Here is a 19,543-nt window from a genome sequence, read left to right on the forward strand (position 1 = left end):
CCCGGATTGTATCCAAAAAACAGAAAACCACGGCTGCCCAAATCACGGCAGAATTAAATGTGCACCTCAACTCTCCTGTTTCCACCAGAACTGTCCGTCGGGAGCTCCACAGGGTCAATATACACGGCCGGGTTGCTATAGCCAAACCTTTGGTCACTCATGCCAATGCCAAACGTTGGTTTCAATGGTGCAAGGAGCGCAAATCTTGGGCTGTGGACAATGTGAAACATGTATTGTTCTCTGATGAGTCCACCTATACTGTTTTCCCCACATCCGAGAGTTACGGTGTGGAGAAGCTATATATAAATCGGAACTTTGGTTATTTGGTAGTGGCTAATACCCGGACCGCTGTGCGTGTGACCCCGTGCTGTCAAGAAGCAGGAAGTGGACGATGGAAAGTAACATAATGTGAGCGGCATCTCTTTTCACTGAGTTATTTACGTACTTTTCCGCTTTATTTACTTAATAACAAGTGAACGAGTTGTTTTCATTGTCTGGAAGGTGAGTCCTTACGGTCATTTTGCTCTGAGTTATAAGTGTGCTAGAGAAACCCGGTTAGCCTGTTAGCTGGGTTCTGCTAGCTGTTTTGGTGGCTGAGCAACAGTTATTGGAAGACTTTGGAGTATTATCGTTGAGCTCCAAACTCTCTGACATCTTAATTCACTTTGCAATGTTTTACACCCACTGCTGGGGTTTAAAAGACGTTACGGATTTAAAAAAAAACCATATTTGGTTATTTTGTTTGTGAAATTTTGCCGGCTCGTCAGTTTCACTCCGTGTTAGACTTTACAACGGCATCAAACAGAGAACTAACTTCCTACTAGAAGCGATTAGCTCTTTTTAGAAGACAAGAATGGCTGTTTGGATTGTAAAGGGTTGTAAAGAGTGTAAACCCCTGGTGTAGAACAAGATCACGCCACATTTTCTGAGACAGGAAACCTTGTTATTGTGAACCCCTTAGAAACCCTGTGTAATTATTCGTCCTGCAGGCACACGGCATGGTAACCAAACTGTCACTGGAGGAAAGGAAACCCAGAGACAAGTTACACTAATGCTCATGATTAGGTAACAAGGATTCTATGATGATGTTGGTGTGACCTGAATGAAAATGAAGGCTTCTACATCTAAACGCTGTGTCTTTGTGCCTTTTCCAGTCCCAAAATGGCCTCAGGAGTACAAGAGAAACAGTACACGCCTTCTCTTCTCAGTTTTTTCATTTATAACCCTACGTTCGGACCACGGGAAGGAGAGGTGAGTAGGACTTTCAATGAAGGATGACTTTTTGACTTCTGCGCAGAACTGTGTTTTTGAATAAACTGCTAATTTCAAATATTCTCCCTCAGGAAGAGAAAAAGATTTTGTTTTACCACCCGAGTGAGGTTGAGAAGAATGAGAAGATCAGAAATGTGGGCCTTTGTGAAGCCATTGTTCAGTTCACCAGGTAAAGCACATTATTAACACATTATAGACAATGCCTTGGCAAATATATTCATAGCTATTGGTCACAGTAAAACCTCAAACTCCAGGGGAATTTATTGGGATTTTATGTGGTACACCAGCACAAAGTTGTGCATACATGTGAACTGGAAGATCATTTAGTTCAGTTCAGTTTTGGTCTTATCTAACCAAGGCCCGTCTCCCATGTTGGCATAAACTCTATATGGTTTTCTGTCAAACAAGCAACGCTTCTTATGTGTGGTTGCAGCATAACAGCTTTTTTTTTAAGTTGAAGTTATATGAATACTTTAGCAAGGGACTGTAGTTTTCTGATATTAGTTTAATAATTGCTTTTTTGTTTGCTGCATGGCTTCGTCTGAGCGTATTTGGGGTCTTTGTAAAAAAAAAAAAAAAAATTAACAGAATAAGGACATTTTGGACTAAGTGCCTGTATACATGCTGATGCATAACAAATCAAATAAAAAGCACAAAAGATCAGTTGGTTATCTTTTTTTTATGCATCCTCTTTTTCACACCCACTTCTTCTTTGTTTCAGGACTTTCTGTCCAACAAAACCAGCAAAATCCCTGCACACGCAGAAGAATCGGCAGTTTTTCTTTGAACCAGAGGAAAATTTCTGGATAGTTATGGTATACAACATTTACAAATTTCTCAATTGGTCCAAACTAATTTTGATCTGTATTTGGAGTAACTTTCTGTCTTATGTCGGATTTTCTTCTACACGTTTTCCTCAGGTGGTTCGAAATCCAATGATTGAGAAGCCAAAGAAAGATGGCAAACCTCCTACGATGGAGTATCAAGAAGAAGAAATACTTGTGAGTTAGTGAGGGGTACTTGTAGAAAGGCAAGGGTCAGTAATAGACTGAGAAAAATACCACAGTTCTACCTTATCGTAGATTAAACAAAACATGTAAAACATGATCTCATTACTTTTTGTAATGTCCAACTTATTGGTATTTAGACTAAAGCAAAAATATAAACACCAGTAAAATGTTGTAGTTTTCAGGTGCTTTTTGTGCAGAATATGTTTAACTTTTCATAGATTAACCACTAGTGGTTTAATTTGTATGTCAGATATGACTTCTTGTCCAGGGCGACCCAGCTTGAAGAGGGCACCCCAAGCACCCAGACAGTTCTGCCAAAAGCTTAACTTCTCTGAAATGGGGCAAATATCCAATAATATTGAAGATAACAGTGAAAGCTCTGTTATTATCAGCCATATTTACCATCTGTTAAACCAAACCCGCATGAGTACATAAGCAAATGAATTTATCACAGTCTTCATTGTCTTTTTTTTTTTTTGGCCAACTAGAAATTTAGGTGAAATTGCATATTTCAGAATCAGATTTATTGGCCAACTTTGTGCACAAACAAGGAATTTGGCTTCAGTTTCATGTTCTCACACACATTCAGTATAAATATATAAACTTTAGAGGAAATTAAATAAAGCAACAGTATGTATGTGTATGTACAGCCAATTTCAAAATTTCTGTAATATATTAAAAAAGAGAAACAAAGGCAGGTTGTGGTAGTGCAAATATGATTATTTAGTTTTCCAGCACAGTAGCTGACTGCTCAGGCTGTAAAGTTTGTTGATCAGAGAGACAGCCTGGGGGAAGAAGCCATCTCTTGGCAGATGATTACTGCAAATAGCACTCTATAGCGCCACCTGAAGGTCTAAACAGTTTGTGTTCAGGATATGTGGGCTCTGCAGAGATGTTAGCTGCCCTTTTCCTGACCCTAGACCTGTACAAGTCCTGCATAGAGGGAAGGTCAGCCCTAAGGATTTTCTGTGCAGTCCTGATTGTTTGTTGCAGTTTGGACCTGTCCTGTATTGTGGATGAGCCAAACCACACAGTGATGGACAAACACAGGACAGACTAAATAATGGCAATGTGGAATATGACTAGCAGCTCCTGTGGAAGGTTGTTTTTCTTGCTGCAGGAAATAACTTCTCTGCTGGGCCTGGTTTCTAAAAAGCAGAAGTGATCCACCATCCTCAACACAGTGTTGTTGAGCGGCTTATTGGTGTGGTTTAGTGTTTTCATTGCACATAAACAGATTTTTTATCACTGTCTGAAAAATTCTGAAATTAATCATCTCAATTTTAGGCCTTGAATTACCTTTGGATCTTAAATTTGTGTTTTGTGTTTGTCCAGTTCTTCCATTCTCTGGCCTAGTTTAGCCTCTTTAGGGAAATACATTTATAAAATGGTACTGGTAGATATTTACGACCAGGATCTTTTTTTAATGGAAAAATTAGTAATTTAAACAATATATATCAGGGATTTCGGCAGGTAACCAAAACACATCAATAATACAGTATATTTAGATTAAACATTACTTTCATTCAACCAAAAGGTTTGCTTCTGATAAGAAATGAGACAGGCATCTTTCAAAACATAATAAGGTAATACAGCATATTATTAACATTTGTATTTTGTGTAAAAGCACTGAAGTCACATGACAAAGCTAAGAAATATCACCTTCAGTTGATTTTTTTTTTTTTTTCTACCATATTCTCCTTGTAGGATACGGTTTATGGCGCAGTGGTACGGCAGTGCTACAGTATGTACAAGGTGAGGCGGGTTTGAGTAAAACAGTGTTTCTTTAAATCCTAATAAAGTGTACTCACAGTACTGCTTGTTAGTAGTTTTAACAATAATTAGTCATTTCTCCTGTTCTGTAGCTATTTAATGGAACGTTTGGTAGAGCGATGGAGGCAGGTGGAGTGGAGCTGCTCATCCAGAAGCTTGAGAAGTTCTTCTACAGGGTAAATATCTCTGCCATCTGTCTGATGAGCTGCTGTTTCCTGATGTTGTTGCTAGGTGTGTTTTAGTTTAGACTTGTTTTGGATTGTACATATTATCTTTGGCATAGTGAGTCAGATAAAGTCCAGCATTGCTTTTATAAAAAATCACCAGAGCCTGACGATGTTTTCATACGCATTGGGAGTGTTTGACCACCATTTCCAGTGGCTGCATTTGTGTCTGTGTAAACAGCTGGAAGACATTTGCAGTCGGGTTTTATTTCTTGGTCCTTACTGACCTGCATTAGTTGTGTTCACTTCTCAGGAGCAACATATCTCTGGGTTTAACCACTCTGTACAAAAGTTTAAAAAATTTATTTCTAATTAGGGAACACCTGAAGTTGATCCAGGCTTCCCTCTCCACTGTGTAACTTAAACATGGGGTGAAAGTAGATGCTGCGGTGTACTGTATCTGAAGTTCAGTATCGGTTCAGAGTCTTATCCTCTTAATGATGCAGAAACGTCCGCATCACACTGGTCAAGAACCTAAGTCTGATCTCTTTATTGCATTGTAAACAAGTACTTGTAAACTAATCCCTTTTTTGTCCTTTTCTTTGTCTCTGTATGTGCATGTGTGTTCACACTGGACTTTCCAGTATCTGCAGACGCTTCATTTGCAGTCCTGTGACCTGCTGGATGTATTTGGAGGCATCAGCTTCTTCCCGTTGGACAAGATGACCTACCTGAAGATTCAGTCTTTTGTCAACAGAGTGGAGGAGAGCCTCAGCCTGATCAAATACACAGCTTTCCTCTATAATGACCAGCTTATCTGGTACACACTGTTAAACCTTTGCACGCTTGTTTTACTAATCCACTCTGTCTAAATTGCCAACTCCCACTGCCTTAAAACAACACTCCACATATTTGCAGCTACTAGCAGTGGTAGAATCCTAATATTCTAGTGTGCAAACCCATAATTACATTCTGAATAAACAGAGGTGGTACTAAATCTGAATCCTCTTTGTGGTTCGACAAGCCTCGTTGATCAGTGGGTAAATACAAGGGTTGGACAATGAAACTGAAACACCTGGTTTTAGACCACAATCATTTATTAATATGGTGTAGGGCCTCCTTTTGCGGCCAATACAGCGTCAATTTGTCTTTGGAATGACATATACAAGTCCTGCACAGTGGTCAGAGGGATTTTAAGCCATTCTTCTTGCAGGATAGTGGCCAGGTCACTACGTGATACTGGTGGAGGAAAACGTCTCCTGACTTGCTCCTCCAAAACACCCCAAAGTGGCTCAATAATATTTAGATCTGGTGACTGTGCAGGCCATGGGAGATGTTCAACTTCACTTTCATGTTCATCAAACCAATCTTTCACCAGTCTTGCTGTGTGTATTGGTGCATTATCATCATGATACACGGCACCGCCTTCAGGATACAATGTTTGAACCATTGGATGCACATGGTCCTCAAGAATGGTTCGGTAGTCCTTGGCAGTGACGCGCCCATCTAGCACAAGTATTGGGCCAAGGGAATGCCATGATATGGCAGCCCAAACCATCACTGATCCACCCCCATGCTTCACTCTGGGCATGCAACAGTCTGAGTGGTACGCTTCTTTGGGGCTTCTCCACACCGTAACTCTCCCGGATGTGGGGAAAACAGTAAAGGTGGACTCATCAGAGAACAATACATGTTTCACATTGTCCACAGCCCAAGATTTGCGCTCCTTGCACCATTGAAACTGACGTTTGGCATTGGCATGATTGACCAAAGGTTTGGCTATAGCAGTCCGGCCGTGTATATTGACCCTGTGGAGCTCCCGACAGACAGTTCTGGTGGAAACAGGAGAGTTGAGGTGCACATTTAATTCTGCCGTGATTTGGGCAGCCGTGGTTTTATGTTTTTTGGATACAATCCGGGTTAGCACCCGAACATCCCTTTCAGACAGCTTCCTCTTGCGTCCACAGTTAATTCTGTTGGATGTGGTTCGTCCTTCTTGGTGGTATGCTGACATTACCCTGGATACCGTGGCTCTTGATACATCACAAAGACTTGCTGTCTTGGTCACAGATGCGCCAGCAAGACAGGCACCAACAATTTGTCCTCTTTTGAACTCTGGTATGTCACCCATAATGTTGTGTGCATTTCACTATTTTGAGCAAAACTGTGCTCTTACCCTGCTAATTGAACCTTCACACTCTGCTCTTACTGGTGCAATGTGCAATCAATGAAGACTGGCTACCAGGCTGATCCAATTTAGCCATGAAATCTCCCACACTAAAATGACAGGTGTTTTAGTTTCATTGTCCAACCTCTGTAGATGTCTGTTAACTAAATAAATTCAGAGCAAACAACCTACAGACAGGAATGGTGTTATTAACTTATAAACACTATTTTGTCTGTTCATGATGTCCGTTTCCCTCATGAGTTCCACTTACAAGAGAGAAAAGGTTTTAATGCATTTTTGATTATTTGTAATGGGTTTAAAAGTGTGATTTTTGTCCTCATGGTTGTGTGTTCAGGAGTGGGCTGGAACAGGATGACATGAGGATCCTCTACAAATATCTCACCACATCGCTGTTTCCCAGGCACTCGGAGCCCGAGGTAGATAGAAGTGTGTCTGGGGTGGTTTTTCAAAAGTCTTCCTACCTGTTGAACTTTTTCACGTTTTATGTTACAACCACTAAATATCAAGCAGAGAAGTTTCTTTCTGTGAGGATGCTTTTCACCATGGACATTGAATCTAGGACTATCCTGGAGGAAACCTGTTAGATACGGCAAACTTGAGACTGGGGCATCAGTTCACCTTCAGCACAACGACGACCCTAAACATACAGACAGAAATACAAAGAATGGTGAAGGTTAAATAATATTTAATGTCCAGCCCTACAGGTACATCTAAAAAAAAATTTTAAATATCAAGAAGCTCATAGATTCCATAGATTTCCATAGATTCATTACACAGAGTGAAATATTTCCAACCTCTATTTCTTGTAATTCTGTCTCAAAAAATCTTGATTATTACATTGGATCAATACAAAAGGAAATTATAAACAGAAATGTCAGGCTTCTGAAACTATGTTCATTTCTATGCTCTCAGTACATAGTTGGAGCCCCTTTTGCATGAATTATTGCATCAATGCAGTTTGGCATGGAGGAGATCAGCCTGTGGTTCTGCTGAAGTGTAATGGAAGCCCAGGATGCCTTCAGGTCATCTGCATTGTTGGTTCTGGTGTCTCTCATCATCTTCTTGACAATACTCCATAGATTCTCTACGGGGTTCTGGTCAGCCCCGTTTGATGGCCAATCAGGCGCAGTAACATCATGGTCACTGGACCAGCTTTTGGCTCCATTTGGCAGTGTGGGTCAGTACCATGTCCTGCTGGAAAATGAAATCAGCATCTCTATAAAACTGGTCAACAGAAGGATCATAAAGAGCTTTAAAATGTGGAGGGTGTTGATGATTGTCTTCTGAACATCTGTCCAATCAGCACTCTTCCCTATGATTGCGTCTCGTGCTGACCCAGACTGAGAGACCATTTAGAGGCTCAGGAAACCTGTGTTGGAGTTAATTAGCTGATTGGAGTGCGACACCATGAGTTTCCATTATTTACCTTTAACAATGTTCTAATATTATGAGACAGAATTTTGGGTTTTTATAATCTGCAGCAATCATCAAAATTATTAGAAATAAAGGCTTGAGATATTTCAGCCTATGTGTGATGAATCTATATAATATAAGTTTAACTTTCTGAAATGAGTGTAAAAATAACTTTTTCACGATATTTTAATGTTGTAAGATGTACTTATAGATCCAGTTGAGGATCTGTGGAGGTACTCGCAGACATTTCCCAAAAAACCTGCAGCTTTGTTTGCAGCACAAAGTGGTTCTACACCTCAGGGACCAAAATACATATACACTTTACAGATTTATGTTTGTAAAAATGTTTTTCAATCTTTATGTAATTTTCTCTCCACCAAACATGTTTTTAGTTGGTCTGTAATATCCCAATAAATACTTTGAGTTTTGTTGGAAGGCACTGTAGTAGAACCAATCAATAAATAGAATGATTAAATCTGATAAGGTATGAATTTATGTGAGGATTGTTTCACAGGATGCAGAGAAGAGGGTCACCGCTCTCTTTTCTCTGTAAGAAGTAGGATGTAACAATGGATTTCTTTGGTTGGTTCCTAAATGGTTTATTCTTGTATCAAGATCTTGAGCCTTTAGCAGGATTGTTCATGTTCTCTGCAGTAACATGATTTTGGTTATTTTGCCCATTTTTAAACTAAAATGATTTTTGTTTTTCCTGTCACTGCAGTTGGCTGGCAGGGACTCTCCTCTAAGGCCTGAAGTCACGGGAAATCTGTTGCATTATGGGAGGTAATTCACTGTTGTCTTTAACCCTAGCTTGTACAGAAGTGGAATCTGTTAGAAATAATAATTTGAATTTATCTGTTCAATGATATTCGGTAAAAAAAACAGTGGTTCCTAGACAGCCGGTCATCTTGGAGATGGTTTGTAATGGTGATAGGAATTTAAAGGAGAAAAAAATAATAACATTTCTTTAGGGATTGTTTGATTTTCCTTTTTATATCATATAAACGAGCATTGTTTTACTCACAACTCTTTCAGTTTGTCCTTCAGAAACAGAAACACTCTTCCCACTCTGTTCCCACATTTGTCTCTTTTCAGAGAAGCTCCTAAACCGTGATAGACAAGAAGACTGATACTCACTAGTTTTTGCTTGTAAAGTTTAAGACAAATGTTTGGGATCTCTAACGATCAGTCAGCATTTATATGAGGATCATAAACGTCTCTTCATGGTTTCAGAGTCGTCCATCCAACAGTTGGTGAAATGGAGTCTTACCTTTCCCTTGACCTGGGGTCCTCATTGTTTAAAAGTCAAAATCTCATTTTTAGGTTATGTAAAATATGTGGAACGACACATGATGAGCAAATCCCATTTAAAAGAATTGCCCCTTTATGCCTACAGTTATGTGTATTTGACACCTAATTGTTTCACTGTAAAGCATAAGAAAAAAAAATACAGAAATTTGATTAACTGGACAATTTGTTTCATGCTTCAACAAAGATCGTCTTTCTTTACTCACAAGAATAAACGAATAAACTAAACTTTAAATGCAGCAGTAAACTGTATCATCAAACTACGGTCAAAGTTACAATGGGGAGAACTAGTATTTGATACTCTGCCAATTTTGCAGGTTTTCCTTCTTGCAAAGCATGTAGAAGTCTTGTAATTTTTATCATAGGTACTCTTCAACTGTGAGAATCTAAAACAAAAATCCTGAAAATTACATTGTGTGATTTTCATTTTATTGCATAATATTTGGTACAGAAACCTTTGTTTGCAGTTCCAGATATCAGATGTTTTCTGTAGTTCTTGACAAGGTTTGCCCACACTGCAGCAGGGATTTTAGACCACTCTATACAGATCTTCTCCAGATCCTTCAGGTTTCAGGGCTGTCACTGGGCAATAAGGACTTTCAGGTCCCTCCAAAGATTTTCCATTCCAGGACCTTGAGATGCTTCTTATGGAGCCACTCCTTAGTTGCCCTGGCTGTGTGCTTCGGGTCATTGTCATGCTGGAAGACCCAGCCACGACCCATCTTCAACGCCCTTACTGAGGGAAGGAGGTTGTTGGTTAAGATCTCCTGATACATGGCCCCATCCATCCTCCCCTCATTACGGTGCAGTCGTCATGTCCCCTTTGCAGAAAAGCATCCCCAAAGAATGATGTTTCCACCTCTATGCTTCATGGTAGGGATGGTGTTCTTGGGGTTGTACTCATCCTTCTTCTACTTCCAAACACGGCGTGTGGAGTTTAGCCCAAAAAGCTCTATTTTTGTCTCATCAGACCACATGAACTTCTCCCATTCCTCCTCTGGATCATCCAGGTGGTCATTGGCAAACTTCAGATGGGTCTGGACATGCACTGGCTTGAGCAGGGGGACCTTGCTTCTGCTGCAGGATTTTAATCCATATGACAGCATAATGTGTTACTAACGGTCTTCTTTGAGACTGTGGTCCCAGCTCTCTTCAGGTCATTGCGATGCTAGGCTAACATCAGTTTGCTTCTTCACTGTTTTGATAAAACTTGTTAAAGCTCACGTTTCCTTTGCTGTTACAATTAATCATCTACGATAAAGTTATTCTCTTGTCTCATGAATGATGTGCCTTTCTTTGAATGTTATGCATGATGCTGCCTTCAGGTGTCTCCCACACAGTAGTAAATAAGACAGAGGCAGACTCTGGACTGACATGCTGTCCAGATCTGGTTCTAATTCTGGTCTAGTTAATAGTTAAAAAACACTGTATGTCTTTAAAAACTCTTAATTCATGTACAATTACAGAATCCCTTACATCCCTGTCTCCATGTGTCCTTGTAGGTTTTTGACTGGACCTTCTAACCTTAAAGATCCAGAGGCTAAATTCCGATTTCCAAAAATATTTGTCAGTGCAGAAGATGGCTACGAAGAGCTGCACCTGATTGTATATAAGGTGTGTTAAATTAAACCTGACTCTGTTCTATTTTCTCATCGATCCATTCATACTGTATGCTCATATTTTAACTGCGTCAGTCAGCAGGTTATTAATTTTCAGGATGATTTTCTGATCTAATCTGTAATAGAGGGGATTTTAGTTCTTGTTTATTATGTTAGATTTAGGATTAAATATTTTCCTCTCTATTGATGGATTTCTCTGGATTATATGGCTCAATTTTAAAATGAAGCACTTCCCCCATCGCTTGTCATCCGCTTAGTGTGAAATTTTGATCTAGCTTCTGCATGAAACCTGCACCGACTTGTTTTAATTTCGTTTGGGGTTTTTTCTTGCAGGCGATGAGCGCTGCAGCCTGTTTTATGATCAGTGGTAAGTTAAAAGCTACATTATTTATTGTTTTGGTATATTGTTGGATTCAAGCTATTTTTGTTCCTCACATTAAGCTAAAATAAGGCATTTTATCCTCTATGCCTCATTAAAGCAACTGAATGTCTTCTCTTCAGCCACTGTAGATCTGACGAGGGAGTTCTGTGAGCAGCTGGACAGCTTGGTGGGCCCCCAGCTTACTTTGCTGGCGTCAGATATATGTGAACAATTCACAATTAACCGCAGGATATCTGGGTCAGTGAAACTTTGCACATTGCAAAGTCTGTATTTTCTAGTTTCAGGCATCCTCTTCTAAGCCGCTTTGGCCAGCCGCATTGTACTCATGACATTTAGCATGATTAAAATTAGTCGTGCAAACTAGCAGAAACTGTCTTGAAAGCCTCAGTGTGATATAGAATAGAATATAAATCTCCGTTATTATCCCACAGTGGAGAAATTCAGGTGTGTCTGCAGCAATGTAAAAGTCAAATGGAAGCATGCAGGTACTCGCAAATGTAAAAACCTATTAAAATAAAGAAATAGGAGTAGACTGTACAGTAAAGGAAAATAAATTACTACATAATTAAAATGCATAATTGAAATGTGCAAAAGTAGGGTGATTTGAAAATGTGCCTAAAGCACATTCATATTTGTGCATGAGAAAATGACAAAATTACAGCAGGGATGTAAACACTTATTGAGCTTGTTGCGAGCAGTGATGGTTAGAAAGTCTAACAGCTACTGGGAGGAGGGACCTGTGATGATGCTCTACCTAGGATGCAGCGTCTGTCACTAAGGGGGATATCTCCAGTTCTGCAACAACTTCATGCACGAAGTGTGCAGCTGCAGAATGATGTCTTGATATCAGTGTTGACATAAAGCAGACCTGACCATATCAGTTTAAGTTCTGCAAACACAGATCAGTCGAATGTTTACATACACTCATCAAGGGGATCAATGTCATTAATTTGGGATTTTAAAGACAAATCTGAACTTTTATTCCATCAAAGAATGATAATACAACAAACAATTGCTATATTAACGAACCAAAAAGGTGATTATGCATTGTGGAAATTCTGTGTCAAAATTATAGATACAGTTTCAACTGCATGCATACACCCCTGCTGACATTGGGATAAATTTCCCTTGGCAGGTTGCAGACACAGAATGTTCAATGAAGCCATCAATAGTCTTCTAGAATAGCTCTGATTGGGTGCTTGTCCTAGGTGTTGCCTGTCACAGACCGTCTTTTGATGAGTCCAAACATTTTCAACAGTCTTGAGGTCAGGGCCATTCCAGAAGCAAAAGGTTTCTCTGCTTTATCACTTCCATAACTGGTTGAGACATTTATTTATATCTGAAAAAGAATTAAATGTCCTAAATGTCTATGTTAGTGTTTTGTTTTTGGCTTTAAAAGCAGAATTTTAGACCAGCTTCAGGTGATCAGTGTTTAAAATTAAAAAATACATCTGTTCACATCTGCCTTAATATTTTGTGGAAGAACCTTTTTCTGCCCAAACCTTAGCATGAAGCTGTGCAAGCCAAGCGTTTCTCTTTCTTCTCTCATTAGACATTCTCTTAATTATCACATTTTAATGAATTCTGTTTCAAGCTGGCCTGTTAGCTGATTAACAAATTCAATTCAATTCAAAAATACTTTATTAATCCCAAAGGGAAACTCTTTCTGTACAAATGTGTCTGCAGCCTATTAGCAAAAATCAAAAAGAAGACTACAGGTCCTTCTCAAAATATTAGCATATTGTGATAAAGTTTATTATTTTCCATAATGTCATGATGAAAATTTAACATTCATATATTTTAGATTCATTGCACACTAACTGAAATATTTCAGGTCTTTTATTGTCTTAATACAGATGATTTTGGCATACAGCTCATGAAAACCCAAAATTCCTATCTCACAAAATTAGCATATCATTAAAAGGGTCTCTAAACGAGCTATGAACCTAATCATCTGAATCAACAAGTTAACTCTAAACACCTGCAAAAGATTCCTGAGGCCTTTAAAACTCCCAGCCTGGTTCATCACTCAAAACCCCAATCATGGGTAAGACTGCCGACCTGACTGCTGTCCAGAAGGCCACTATTGACACCCTCAAGCAAGAGGGTAAGACACAGAAAGAATTTCTGAACGAATAGGCTGTTCCCAGAGTGCTGTATCAAGGCACCTCAGTGGGAAGTCTGTGGGAAGGAAAAAGTGTGGCAGAAAACGCTGCACAACGAGAAGAGGTAACCGGACCCTGAGGAAGATTGTGGAGAAGGGCCGATTCCAGACCTTGGGGGACCTGCGGAAGCAGTGGACTGAGTCTGGAGTAGAAACATCCAGAGCCACCGTGCACAGGCGTGTGCAGGAAATGGGCTACAGGTGCCGCATTCCCCAGACCTGGGCTACAGAGAAGCAGCACTGGACTGTTGCTCAGTGGTCCAAAGTACTTTTTTCGGATGAAAGCAAATTCTGCATGTCATTCGGAAATCAAGGTGCCAGAGTCTGGAGGAAGACTGGGGAGAAGGAAATGCCAAAATGCCAGAAGTCCAGTGTCAAGTACCCACAGTCAGTGATGGTCTGGGGTGCCGTGTCAGCTGCTGGTGTTGGTCCACTGTGTTTTATCAAGGGCAGGGTCAATGCAGCTATCTATCAGGAGATTTTGGAGCACTTCTTGCTTCCATCTGCTGAAAAGCTTTATGGAGATGAAGATTTCATTTTTCAGCACGACCTGGCACCTGCTCACAGTGCCAAAACCACTGGTAAATGGTTTACTGACCATGGTATCACTGTGCTCAATTGGCCTGCCAACTCTCCTGACCTGAACCCCATAGAGAATCTGTGGGATATTGTGAAGAGAACGTTGAGAGACTCAAGACCCAACACTCTGGATGAGCTAAAGGCCGCTATTGAAGCATCCTGGGCCTCCATAAGACCTCAGCAGTGCCACAGGCTGATTGCCTCCATGCCACGCCGCATTGAAGCAGTCATTTCTGCAAAAGGATTCCCGACCAAGTATTGAGTGAATAACTGTACATGATTATTTGAAGGTTGACGTTTTTTGTATTAAAAACACTTTTCTTTTATTGGTCGGATGAAATATGCTAATTTTGTGAGATAGGAATTTTGGGTTTTCATGAGCTGTATGCCACAATCATCTGTATTAAGACAATAAAAGACCTGAAATATTTCAGTTAGTGTGCAATGAATCTAAAATATATGAATGTTAAATTTTCATCATGACATTATGGAAAATAATGAACTTTATCACAATATGCTAATATTTTGAGAAGGACCTGTACATTAGGGTTGAAGAAATGTTGTCCTGGAATGAATAAGTAGCAGAGAGTTGACAATTCTGCTTTAAACTTTTAACAACTTTTTAACTTTTTGCTCCTGGTACTTTCAACATCAATGTGTATTTCTCAAAGTGGAGAGCTTTCTGTTTACAGTTGATAGTATCATCTGTCCTTGTTTGTCTGTTAACTCTGCCTAGCTGTCAGACACACACAGAACTCTATACTACTGCAGATCATCATGGCAGCACTTAGGGGAAACTCAAGATTTGCAGCATTAAGGACTAGCATCCTGGTCCATGTGCCTTTGACCCCAACAGTTAGCTCCAGATAAGTCCTGATCCGTAATCTTAGACTGGCCCTGGCAATTCGATGGGTTCCTTTTAATCAACTTAGTAAATAATGCGCTGAATAAATAATGAGGATCCAAATTCCTCGACTGGCTTACACATCTCCGTCCTGAATTTGGCCTGCTACTTCCACATATGACAGATGGAAATCTGTCTAAATATAGCAGGAAAATCATTGCAGTTTCAGAGGAGATATAAACCACTGCTGAAACCCACCTCTACATATTTACCAACATCTGGTCCCCTTTGTGTGTGGTTCCTGTAGGCCGGAGAAGGAGCCCCAGTTTAAGTTCATCTACTTCAACCACATGAATCTGGCGGAGAAGAGCACGATTCACATGAGAAAAACCGCCAGTGTGTGCCTAACCTCGGTCCACCCTGACCTCATGAAAATTCTGGGTGACATCAACTGTGACTTTGCACGGTACAGTAGATCCTGTTACTTCATTAAATGAAGCCTTAAGGTGTTGTTCTTAATGGCATGTTACTAATCTATGCTTTATCTGTAACCTCTCCTGGAACCATAAAGTGTTTGTGTGTCTGTAAGGGAATTATTTTCTTTTTTGTCATTAAAGTTTTTTACTTTCAATTTTATAAAAATACAAGTTCTGAACTAAAACATAGGCTTCGACAACTTCAACAGACAGTATACTCAGTTTATATACTAAAGAGTCCCAACTGAATAAAAAGGAATAACTGTAAGAAAGAAAAATCAAGAACAAAACATATTTTAGGACATAAACTATCTTGCACATGCAGATATATTTAAACAAAAAAAAAATGAGGCGACAATAGCGGAAAGATAAACCTCGATCTGCTTAGTCAAGTTGTCTAACTCTTATATACAGAAAATGTAGTTGCAGGTCTTACTGGAGTCTTCCTAATTATTAATCCTTGCCTTATACGTTTATAGGATGCAACCTCCGACAGGATTCCCAGCCATGTTTTAATCTCTGGGGTACATTGCTCTTCCATAATCTGAGTATTGTTTGGAGAGCTGTGATTGTTCCTTCTGTTAAAACCTTACAGTAAGATTTAGGCAAGCTTGGTAGTTCTGTTTGATCCCTCAAAATACACAGTCCTTGGTAGAGGAAATACCCCTCTGAGCCAATTACTCAAAGGATCCAGGACTTTCTACCAAAATGAATAAATCAGTTTGCATTCCCAGACTAAGTGCAGGAGTGTCCCAGTGTCAGTTCGACATTTCCAGCACAGGTTGTCTTTTATCAGACACATTCTGTGAAGACCATTAAATCATCTGTAAAATAAAGCAGCACGGTGCAATGTGATGAGGCAATGCAGAATTTGCATAAATGTTTTCCTATTGTAAATAAAATTTCCCTTTGTAAGACTCTCTTATTTGTAAATATTTCCAGAAGTTATCTTGATATTTAACATAAAGATCACTTGTTCTACGTATGTCTTTTACAAGCTATTGATTCCAGCACAGTTTTTTTTTTCCCCAAGTTGTACCACAGAGAGGCATATGGCTGTCTCACATGAGAAATGCCCTGTATCTTATGAATCTCGCTCCATACTGCTCTAGAGTAGGAAGTCACTGGGTTTGATAAATAGGCCTTATCCAGGTTCTTTGAGCTATGAGAGAGGACATCAATCAGTTGGTAAGTTCACGTTCAATCTTCATCTAGCTTAATTAGCTATCCTCTCCCTTCCAATGCTTTATCAATCTGGACATTTCAAATGATAAATTGTATAGGCGTACATTAGGTAATCCCATACCTCCTTTTTTCTTTGGTGACCACAAGTGCGGCGCTACTGTAACTAGTAATAACATGGAAACATAATTGAATTGTGGTGCAACCATCATTTTAATGATGATAATTTTCCCCAATAGCGTGAACTCTAGTGTTCCCCATTTATCCAAGTTCAACTTTATTTTTTGAAGGAGTACCTCCATATTGGAGATCATTATATCATCAAGATTTGTATTCAGATTAATTCCCAGATACTTCATGTTAGATGGTAAAAATTTAAAAGCATGTTTAGTGATATCTTCCAGATGACACGTTTGTGATATAGGCATAAATTGGGATTTGTAAGGCAATAATTTTCAAAAGATTTCTCTAGTTAAAGATTGTACGTTTTTACAGGTTTTACATCATTACTGATAAAAAATTTCTGATTTGTTTTCTTAAGGAACACAGTAACATTGTCAGGTCCTAGTTTTATACTGGGTGTAGACTGATGGTGCTTCCTTATCTTAAATGTCTGTTTTAATGTCAGTTTGAGATCATGATTATGTGTCATAACAGCTTTATTTGTCAGCTGAAAAATTACAGAACTTTTAGCATCACTAGGAAGACTTTAAACATTTCATAGTGGGTTTACTCAGCCAAAGGGTTGAGGCTTTATAACACAACAGTGAAAGAAAATGCTCACAGATTGTTTTTCTCATGTAAATAATTAATTAATCTTAACTGATTGCTTCTTAGTCTTTGGTCTGTTGGCATGCATATCTGTTGTGCAAATGGTCAGAAAAACCTTTACAAAGGAGGTCAAACTTAAATCTATGAACTTAATACCATTTACCTGCTTGTTTTTAGTGATGTGTCCTAAAGTAAATATGCAAAAACCAGCATGCAGGTTAATCTCAGTAAATTTGCTTATCACCAGAAATGAATCAATTTCAGTAAGTAAAGCTCGTATAGATTGATTCCATCCAGAGGGACATATTCCAGGTGTTTAGTTCTTTTCATTTTGATGATTACAACAGTTTGGATACTTGCTTTTCTCTCATATATTTGCTCATTTAGTTTAAACCCAGTGCTCCAACTCTTTAGTGCTCCAACTCTTTAGTTAGTGTCAAATTCTTATTCTTTGGTCAAACAGACAAAATAATAAAAAGAGGTTCACAGTGGTGAGATAATGCCTTTAAATTTGGTTTGTGACCTGCTAAAGTAAAGCCACCCATACAACACATTTAAAAACCTCAAACAAGTCTAGATGTATGTAAATGACGGTAAACATTAATTCTGCATTTAATTCCTCGTGCTTATTTCTACCAATCTGCCTCCTAGGGTTGATGAAGATGAGGAAATCATCGTAAAAGCTATGACAGACTACTGGGTTGTCGGAAAGAAGTCAGACCAGAGAGAGCTGTATGTAATCCTAAATCAAAAGAATGCCAATCTGATTGAAGTAAATGGTATGTGTCCAACATCAGGAAATCAAGTATATTTGTGTATTCATACCAGAATATGCTGCCATAATCTCAGCCTCTTCAATATCTTTTTTTGTTTCGTTTCAGAGGAAGTAAAGAGGCTTTGTGCGACACAGTTCAACAACATTTTCTTCTTAGATTGAGCAGACAGATGGAGACCGCCCACACTAAAAACTGTCAGCTTTGCAGGGTTTTAGCGACAGCATCAGCGTAATGCAATAATTGCATTGTAAAATAAACCATATCTTTGAAAGGCTTTCTCACCAAGTTTTTTATTTAACAGACAAACATTTTTATTTTATCTTGTAAATTACCGGTAAGAATACAGATTTGACTTTACATGTACTTCATCTCATTTTCTCTGTTTGTGGGGTTTTATCTGTTCCTTTTCACTTCCTGCACATCTACATTTTGTTTTATGAGATCATGATGACATCTCACTTTAATTTAAAAACTGACTTGTACCGATGTGTTCATTCCAGTTTTATTTGATGATCAGTGATAGCTTTAAGATGTCAGAACTATTGTGGGCTTTGTATACAACTGCACTAACTTGAAATAAATGAAGTAATATTCCTAACTGTATAAACTGCATTTACTCCTAGGTTTAGTTTTAAAGTACAAGGCAATAGTTATGGGAAACTATAAATCAATACATTCATATTACCATAAAAAAACATCAGGTGAGACTCGGTTTAAACAGGGATTTGCTGTAAGCAGTAGATAAATCTAGCGTTCCAGAAACGAACTTCTGCAACACATGCATCTGCTGACATCACAGAAAGCATAATCCAACTGAGCAGATAACTTCAATGGGTGATTTTTCTAATATTTCCTCTTCATCAGCAGTTTAAATCAAAATCCTCCTACAAAGGTAGTTGAAAACAGGAGGAGTCACAGGAATTATCAGAAAAACAGGGTTTTATTTTAACCCAAAAATTGAAATTGCAAAATGCTGAGCTCATAAGAGGTCAAAAAAACAAAGCTGAACTCAGGCAAAAATGTGAACAAACAGACTAGCTGCACAAACAAAACATAAGTTACCTAACAAAGGAATGACACAAAAGTATATCTGCTGGCTGATCAGCCATTAACACACAATAGGGGTAACTAAAGAGAACACAATCACTAACCAAACAGCACAGTACAGCTAAGTTTGTTAATAAACTAAACACCAAAAAATAGAAAGCAAAAGTCTTAAACTTTAAATACAAATATTCACTTAAATGGAAAAGCTTGTTTGACCAAAAAACTCGTAAGCCTCTCCAGCAGGAACTGGTGGTGCAGTCCAATCAGTCCATTGTGTTTAAGTGTGCTCAGCCCTGATCAGCATCTTTTGTCTGGCATCTTCCAGGGATCACAGCAGGTAAGTACCAGTAAAAGAAACAAGAATTAATCAGAAGCACAAAGATGAACCATGGGTTGAGAAAAACACAAGTAAACTAAATGTGCTGCGCTTACAAATAAAACAAATGTATTTAAACCAACCAATAAACATTTATTGCAAACTAAAGTGGTGTTGTGTTTGAATGAATAATAGTGCATAAGGGAGTTACTGACTTAAATGGAGTGTGGCCATGGGCTTGGTTCTGTAAGGCTGCAGC

At 38.9% G+C, this 19,543-nt stretch overlaps 1 protein-coding gene across 2 annotated transcripts; it reads left to right on the top strand.

Annotated features, from left to right (window-relative positions):
- Positions 1-292: 292 nt before the first annotated feature.
- Positions 293-18,519, top strand: ccz1 (CCZ1 homolog, vacuolar protein trafficking and biogenesis associated). 2 transcript variants are annotated; one of them, XM_047377216.1, is made up of 17 exons: positions 293-408; positions 990-1,065; positions 1,155-1,251; positions 1,344-1,441; positions 1,994-2,087; positions 2,193-2,273; positions 3,990-4,037; positions 4,148-4,231; positions 4,864-5,039; positions 6,742-6,823; positions 8,542-8,603; positions 10,631-10,742; positions 11,081-11,114; positions 11,249-11,366; positions 15,024-15,182; positions 17,797-17,924; positions 18,027-18,519. In XM_047377216.1, the coding sequence occupies exons 2-17, from the start codon at positions 1,052-1,054 to the stop codon at positions 18,080-18,082; spliced, it is 1,443 nt and encodes a 480-aa protein (XP_047233172.1). In that variant the 5' UTR covers positions 293-408; positions 990-1,051; the 3' UTR covers positions 18,083-18,519. The 2 variants fall into 2 exon arrangements, with proteins under 2 accessions (XP_047233172.1, XP_047233174.1); XM_047377218.1 differs by having other exon boundaries at positions 347-501.
- The last annotated feature ends 1,024 nt before the right edge of the window (positions 18,520-19,543 follow it).

This window comes from Girardinichthys multiradiatus, chromosome 10 (genome assembly GCF_021462225.1).
Source record: "Girardinichthys multiradiatus isolate DD_20200921_A chromosome 10, DD_fGirMul_XY1, whole genome shotgun sequence".
NCBI lineage: Eukaryota > Metazoa > Chordata > Actinopteri > Cyprinodontiformes > Goodeidae > Girardinichthys > Girardinichthys multiradiatus.

What these genes read in the sequence shown, in the direction of transcription:
- ccz1 (XM_047377216.1), top strand. An exon ending in TCGGACCACGGGAAGGAGAG is followed by an intron (nt 1,252 to 1,343) that starts GTGAGTAGGACT and finishes ATTCTCCCTCAG; the next exon opens with GAAGAGAAAAAGATTTTGTT. An exon ending in TATAATGACCAGCTTATCTG is followed by an intron (nt 5,040 to 6,741) that starts GTACACACTGTT and finishes TTGTGTGTTCAG; the next exon opens with GAGTGGGCTGGAACAGGATG.